We start from the raw sequence: 8,000 nt of genomic DNA, 5'->3' as shown, positions 1-8,000 counted from the left end.
ACAGATTCAACCTATAGTAGACTAAAATTGTGCTGCAACATTTTAAAAGTCACAGCGGCAGCAGAAAAGATCAGCATCATGTCAGAGTACCAGTTTATCTATAGCAACTTCTAAAATGGTGCACGCTAGTGAATATCAGAACATTCTCAAATTAAAATATTATCCTATGCTATCCTCCCACAAATGGAACTGGATGGACCCCCAAGGGTCCATTCGGTTCCATTTGTGCACTCTTGAGTTACAGACATGTAAGGATCCAATTGCAAACGCACTTTGACAACCACTAGAACAGTTAGGATCCTATCAGTTTTCCCATTGGATTCAGTGGCGATTGTCCAACAGTTTCTCTCCACTACCATGTTCTCCAACAGAAGAGTTCTTTAGAATCACAAAAATATACTATAATATAAAATAGCACTTTAGTCAACCAAAAGAGGCCTCACCCCACCCCCAAGGCACAGAGTTCAAACTTGTAAAAAAAATATATATTTGTCATTAAAGTTTCTCTTTTCATCCAACTATAGCGAGCAAAACAGTAAAATCCTTTGCGTTCATTAAACTCCAAAATAGGAGTGAGAAGTTGGTGAGAAGTTGACCCACAGAATTAGATGAAACCATGGAGGCTTCTCAACATGCAAAACCTTTTGACAATATTCAGGTTTCACATGGGACCAAATGGACGTCTGTTAAAAAAAAATAGATCCTATATGGGTTTCTATAAGTTTGAGGGGGTCCATTTTGTCCCATTTGTACACCTTCGGAGTTGAATTAAACACCAGAGGACTTTACTGTGTAATGAGCAGCTGCTATTGAGCTCTTGGAAGGAGACCACCCGCCGTACACCACCCCCCCCAAACTCATCTGGCCCAAACATCGGACCACCGGAATCCTGGAGGGTCACGTGATTTGCATGTCACGGGCCCGGAGATTTGAACCGGTTGACCTGCTTCGCATAAAGAGTATTTTTTTGCGTGTGCTTCAGGGCTAGTGGTTCTCAAAGTGGGGCTAAAATTATTGCTATAGTGACAAACCAAATGGACCCTTTCGCAAGTCTGTAACTCGGAGAGTGTATGAATGGAACCGAATTGGACCCCGAAAGTCCACTTTGGTTCCATTTCGTACACCCTCCCGAGTTACCGGCGGCCCTATAATGCACACCAAACTGAAGAGGTGGGGGAGAGGTCCTTGAAATTAAAAAAGGTTTGAGATCCACCACTGCTGTAGGGTGCCTCTGCTGGGGCGTGCCAGGACTTCGGGGGTACCGATGAAGCTGCCACTCGAGATGAGTGGCACCCCGTAGCTCTCCCCGACCTCACAAAACTATAGGGCAAAGACAGACTATAGTAACCGGACATCTCGTCAGCGTGTGTGCCCGCCCGTTATCCAACACCGCTGACAAGGACCTCAGCGTCACGAGGGGGGGGGGGGTTTTAGGGATGACTAGGTGCGACCGTAGACAGAGATAACAGTTGGAGGACTCGGCCATGTCATAAGTGCCGACACGAGGCATCGTCGTCGACGGGCGTTTGTTGTGAATAGGAGCGAGTCCACAAATATAAAAGACAAAATGACAACATCTGTACACGAAAACAAAGTCACTAACTATGTACAGAAGTCCTTCATGCAGGAATGTCCATATAGGCAGGCGAAGACTTTCTGCTGGATGCGTGTGTGTGTGTGTATCTCTGCGTCTGTCTAGCGGGCTGGAAGTTAAGTCTTACATAAACATGAAGAGGTAGAAAAATAGCCTTTTATTTAAAAGAAAAGAAAAGCCGCTGCTTGTAATACCACAAGGCGTGTGTGCTCGTCATGGATCTTATGCTCAGCGCACAAGCACACGTGTGTATACATGTATGTTTGTACATCCTTACATTTCTCACGCATCCACACAGCCTTCAGTCTAGTGTCACAAAAGCTGTCCCCCCCCCCAAAAAATGTGCCTCAGTGGGGACTGTCCCTTATCCGCTCCCTCCCCTCGTCCCGTACACAAACGGAACCACACAGTCCAGTCTTCATTCCCATCGTTCCCAGTGATGTCCTCCTCATCAGATGTGCGTGAGTGGGACGGTCCCGCTGAGGTAGTGCTGCTGGACGCTGGTGTAGCCGCGCTGCGCGCCTGTGGGGTCCCCGGCGTCTCCTCCGGGGATGTACATGCTGATCATGTCCCTCATGTCCCTAATGTCGCCCTGCATGGGCCCTCTGTGGTGGCTGGGCGTGCCCGCGGGAGGAGAGTGGGAGTGGGACACCGGCTCCGGCTTGACCATGGACATGGCGACTGGGCTGGGCTGCTGGGGGCTGCTGTAGGACATGGGACTGTTGGAAAAGAGAAAGTTTTAGATTATATAAACACACGAGAACAAAAGTTTTAAGACTTAAAAAATTGCCAATCTGTAAACTTGTAAATTGGCAATTTTCGCCTATAAAGATATGACAAGTTGGTTTAAGTAAAGTAACACGATTTAATAAACACGACTTGATAGAACACTTCTAAACCACTGAAAAACAAAATACGACACCCAGGATAAGCCAAGTGTACACCGTGAGTTAAATCTGGATTTTTACCATGGAGCCCAATACATGCCATGGTGAAAGGACATTATTGGATTGCCATGACAGTGGCTCTGACCATTAGAATGCTTAAACCGCAAGTAATGAAAGGGTATTTGTGTTTGAGCATATTGGAATTCATGTTGAATTCTGGATACTGTAGTTAAGTGCAGATACAGGGAAGCAGTTATTGAGATCAGCACTGAAGTTACGGATGAGAAACCAAGACTAGCCTAGACCCAGACAACTTTAGAAGACCTTTGATGCCATGGACTAGATATACAGTATGTGATATATTCCGACATAAGGTTGGCGGTAGCCTAAATAATGCATGTGCATTAATTGTGTTCTATAACTTTTACAGAGGACCAAACAGTGTCAAACTTCAAATTGATAAGGGAATGTTAAATACAAGGATTCATTAATCAATTTGTCTCATTGTTTAGTTGAACACAGAAATTGTTCTTTTGTTTAAAATGTCACATTTCCTTTCTTTTACAATACAGAAACACCCTTTTATTTTAAAGTAACTCCTTGCCTTGAGCCAACACAAAATAAACATTGTTCCCGACCGTGTTCGAGACAATCCCAACAAGTAAACCGCAACCGTTCCTCAGTGGAAGGAAGTTGGGGCTTGCCCAGGAACGGAAGAGCCCAATTCTGCATGAGCGTGCCTTCCTGACTGAAGCGTGCCAACTACTCTCCCTCTTTCTCTCTGCTTCACACAAACGCACAGGAAAGCCGCAGGCTGGTGAGCAGTGGTGGAAAGTAACAAAGTACATTTACTCAAAAGTACTGTATTTCAGTACAATTGAGGTGTAAAAACTGCACTTTAATATTTCCATTTTTCTATACTTAGAATTGATTATTTGACAGCTTTAGTGCGTTTTTCAATACAACATACATAAACTAAATAAGGCCCATGCTATCCTATTCAAAATAGCTGATATACAAGCTCACGTGTCACAATCCAATACATTGTGAGCTTACAGATGACATAAAAAAAAAAAGAAGTTTAAACATTACTTTCAACTCAAAAAGGTTTTTTGGAAGTATTAAGAGTATTTCTACGTTGTGGTATTGCTACTTTTACTCCAGTTAAACCCCCCTCCTCACTGCCTGCCTCGGTGAGTCAGTGTTTGAGCAGAGTGTGGTCGGTGCAGTCAGTCAGTTCCCAACCAGAAAACACAGATTAATCATAATGAGAGCAGTATACACCTGCGTGCTCAGACACACAAAGGGAGGGGGATCAGGGAGATCGAGCCCCGTTGCATATTTGACTGATCTTGGGATCAGCGCTGGCCCACTTTACACCGCCACCTGCAGACCTGCTGTTTTTCCCACCGTGGCAAGACACCTCGTCTTTTCAACGCCGTCTAAAACGCACAGATAGCTCGGGATTTGGGATTTATTTACTTAAGCGTGTTTAGACAGCAAGTGAAAAGATTTGACTTTTGAGCTGGGGTTTTTTCTTTTTTGCAAAACAACTTAGAGCTGAGCCAAGAATCACTATAGCGTGCATCATGGTTATGTTTTTCCGCTCGACATACAAGCGTGGTTTTTTTTGTGTAAGTGGTAGGCCTACTTGAAGCATGGTTCCCTTTAATGCCGTAGTTTCTAAACCTGTGGCTCTGGGGCCCCGCCAGGGCTGGAGAATGTTCTGACGGCATTGTGGACAAAGAAGAACTACTTGAATTTTGCGTTGTTTACTACCTTAGTTCCTAAACCACATGAACTCTAGATTTCCCCACTCAGATCTACAAGCTCACGGTGCTTGCAACAGGACATGCTGTGAGCTTCTAGATCTGCCATTTTAAGAAATGTTTAGTGTAGACTAGGAAAAAGAAGAAAAAAAAGGTCTGGTACAGATCCCTGGGGGACCTCAGTCAACTAGGTAGGGTTCAAGTGGTTCATTTTGTGTTATTTAATAACCTAGTTCCTTCAATTTGCTGTGAACCTCTAGTTATATTATTAACCTCCCCCCACCCCACAAACACACAGGGTTCTTAAATGAGCCCGATTCTCATCCAACAAGGCTCAAGTCTATTCGGGACGTCCGGAGCTTGGAGAAGCACTCAGGCGATATCTATCCATCCATCATGGTGGAATCTGTTGCTTTACATGTGGCATCAGCTTGGGACAACACCAGGGGACAAGCCCAAACAAGTATGACTTGTACCAGCATAACTTGGAACAACCCAAACATACACTACTTCTTAATCACGTTTGTCTCAGCTTAATGATTTTGTCAAAAAGACTAAACATCATTTGAAAAGACAAGACTATTTGATACATTGAGCATAAACTTTACATTTGTCACAAGTTAACATTTTTGCATGGAGGAGACCCCTGTCCCCGTTGACCGTGTGACGTCATTCAGTCCTGAAAAGAAACTTTTCACTGAAGCGTAGCAAGGCATTCTGGGTAGGAGGGGGACCACACACCAAGTTGCCCTGTGCAGGAATAGAACCAATGCTCATAGAAGCAACCCTCCTCACTCGTACCCTCAACAAGTCCACTGAGGAGACCAATAATCACTTTTGATGATTACCAAAAAAATAATTTAAGTTAAGAGTTCAAATGTGGCATCATTAGTAGGGGGTATATATTATTGACGTCCGTTTTATATCACAAATGACTATTGGTATCTGTAATCAATAATGTTAAATATAGGCCTATTATTTAATAATATTATACATGCATACGTGATCTTAAAGCCATTACCAACTGTATTGCATTTTAGAATGAAGGAAAATCGAATTAAATTGACATTCAAGAATGACAACTAAAAGGAAATCCAATTTGGTGACAAACACTGAGAAAATTATCGGATTGACAACCAAATATTAATTATTCTTTAGAGAAAGTTGACAAATTAATCAAATGAAGGGCAACCTCCACAGAATTTTACAAAGGTCTGATGACTTTAAATATACCGGTACTGGATGCATATATTTTGGGCCAAAAAAATACAGCCCAACTTCACAAAAATAACTTTATAATAGAAAGTAGAGCCTGTTGCAAGCAGTAGGCTGAAAATAGTTTCCTTTAGCTACTGTCCACTAGACATGTTTATAATTTATGTCAAAGGGGGTGACATGATTTTGGGAAGAAAGGGTTTTCCCCTTTTCCCTGCAAGAAAAATTAAAATGCCAATTCGAAAAGTTAGGCCTATAAGTTAGTATTATCCCTCAAGTTCATATTTTAGTCTATTAAAATTCAGAGAAGATTATTCAAAATGTAGGCTACACAAGATGACATTATTACGCAAACTGGCTACACCTGTATAACCTGAAATCAAACATTTTCTTGCCGCATATAATGACCAGTTCTGAAATAACTAAATTGGCAACACCACCCAGGAATGTTAGCACACACACACCCAGGCCTGGGAAATATAACAGCGCTATTTGCACAGCACTTTACTTTTCTTTTACTTGACAAAATGACAAAGTGCCAGCATCCATCCAAGAGAGGCCTAATTTCAGAAAGGGTTGGCCAAAAGAATAAATGTGCTCAGTGCTCACTCATTACAATTTAGCGAAAATAGCCGGTCTGCAAGTTCACACAGTGACTAGTGAGTCAGTCTTGATGCAATATTGCCTAGTTGTGAGCTTGTAGATCGGCTACTTTCCGTCACATTTTCTGTGTATCACTCACATGTAGTAGGCTAGCTGGACGGCCGTGGGTTCAGGTTGAGATGCACTCAGATCAGATCTACAGTCAGATTGGTTTGCAAAGACAAATTGTGTATAAATTAAGAACTGTATTTTGAGTTAAAATAATTAAATCGAACACTGGGACCCAAAATAACAACACCCGTGCACTCAAATAGATAAATAAAGTGAATTTTAGGTTAAAAAAAATAACACTGGGACCCCAAACACCCTTTAGTTGCACTCAAACAAGAACTAAAAATGTGGTTAAGGTTAAGGACAATGTTATCACAGTTGGTTCTCACCTGTACGAGTTGGCTCCGTTCATGTAGGACTGCGCCGTCATGGCAGGGGGGTACTGGAGGGCCGACAGGTCGTAGCGGTGCAGCTGCTGCGTGTAGCCCAGTGCGTCGCCCTGCATGGCGTAGCCCCCCGCGGCGGGGCCCCAGCCGTAGCTCTCCATGCGGGGGCTGCCGCCCTGGGGTCCGTGGACGCCGCCCTGGGCCGCCGCGGCCGCCAGCAAATTGCCGGCGGACAGCGGGTACTTGTTGCCGCCCAGGTGAGTGTCCTTCTTGAGCAGCGGCTTGGTCTTGCGCCGGGGCTTGTACTTGTAGTCCGGGTACTCCTTCATGTGCACGGCGCGCAGCCGCTTGGCCTCGTCGATGAACGGCCGCTTCTCGGCGTCGGTGAGCAGCTTCCACTCGGCGCCCAGCCGCTTGCTGATCTCGGAGTTGTGCATCTTGGGGTTCTCCTGGGCCATCTTGCGCCGCTGGCCGCGCGACCACACCATGAAGGCGTTCATGGGCCGCTTCACCTTGTCCATGGGGTCCACCACCACGCCGCCACTGGCGCAGGACGCGGAGGTCTTGGAGCCCGGGTGCGAGGAGTGGATGCCCGGCCCGCCGCCCATGCCGGTGACCGGCGACATGCCCTGCTGGCTCTGGTGGTGCTGCGGCGGCTGGCCCGTGCTGGGCTTCAGCTCGTGCTCCATCATGCTGTACATGTTCATTTGTACGCCGGACGTTTATTTATTTATTTAAAACGGGATAAAGCCACGTAAAAACAAAAAAGGAATTATTAAAGCCTTTAAAAGTCGCCCTGGTTTACCTGGCTGGCGACTTCGTGGCCAGGTGTTTATCCCTGATGCAGTGTGCGCGTCAGAGCGAGCAGCGTGAACAGCACCACCGGCTGTTCCAAATCAACTAATTAAATCTATAGGGAAGACACCTGTGTGTGTGCCAACAAGACGATGATGCCAACTAGAATGATCGGATTCAACGAGTTCTCTGCGTTTAAACTTTAAGGGAGTTCGATGGCTTCGATGCGGAGAATTAAAAGAGTTTAAAAGTCACCAGAAGTTCCTACCATAGCATTAGATGGGAGCCTTCTAAAGTTTAAACCACTTGTTGGAGCTCCACGTTGAGAGTGAATGGAACCGCGAGTGTACAAAAAAAGTTGTTCTCTTTTCTTCCGTGCGCTCGCGCCCGCCGCCGACCAATCATGGCAGGGATGGGCTGGGCTCCGCTGTGCGTTCGCGCGCGCGCCCTAATTTGCATGTGAAAAGAGAGAGAGAGGAGCACTTGTTGATGGAGAGGGAGAGAGAGAGAGAGAGAGAGAGAGAAATAGTGAGTAGCAGGCGAGAAAAAGTTTCATTTCATAGAATTAATTTGATGTTTTGTCCTTGAAGTGGTTTCTGCCATAATGATCTCGCGTGAAATTGGGCCCGTATACTATTTATTTTATGATTTTTATGATATTTAGGCATATGATTAGGCTAGTAGGCTATAGTGTAATAAT

The 8,000-nt window shown here is 44.9% G+C and overlaps 1 protein-coding gene across 2 annotated transcripts; it reads right to left on the bottom strand.

Moving 5' to 3' along the window:
• Positions 1–1,428: 1,428 nt before the first annotated feature.
• Positions 1,429–7,628, bottom strand: LOC310875760 (transcription factor Sox-19a-like). 2 transcript variants are annotated; one of them, XM_083789104.1, is made up of 3 exons: positions 6,509–7,628; positions 6,208–6,264; positions 1,429–2,313 (listed from the first exon to the last, which is right to left on the bottom strand). In XM_083789104.1, exons 1-3 carry the CDS (start codon positions 7,210–7,212, stop codon positions 2,046–2,048), a joined length of 1,029 nt encoding a protein of 342 aa, XP_083645230.1. In that variant the 5' UTR covers positions 7,213–7,628; the 3' UTR covers positions 1,429–2,045. The 2 variants fall into 2 exon arrangements, with proteins under 2 accessions (XP_083645230.1, XP_083645231.1); XM_083789105.1 differs by lacking the exon at positions 6,208–6,264.
• Between the last annotated feature and the right edge of the window lie 372 nt (positions 7,629–8,000).

This window comes from Protomyctophum parallelum (genome assembly GCF_964188405.1).
Source record: "Protomyctophum parallelum genome assembly, chromosome: 18".
In the NCBI taxonomy this organism is placed as follows: domain Eukaryota; kingdom Metazoa; phylum Chordata; class Actinopteri; order Myctophiformes; family Myctophidae; genus Protomyctophum; species Protomyctophum parallelum.
Note: the sequence above shows the minus strand (reverse complement) of the source record. Positions and strands in the feature narration are given on the sequence as shown.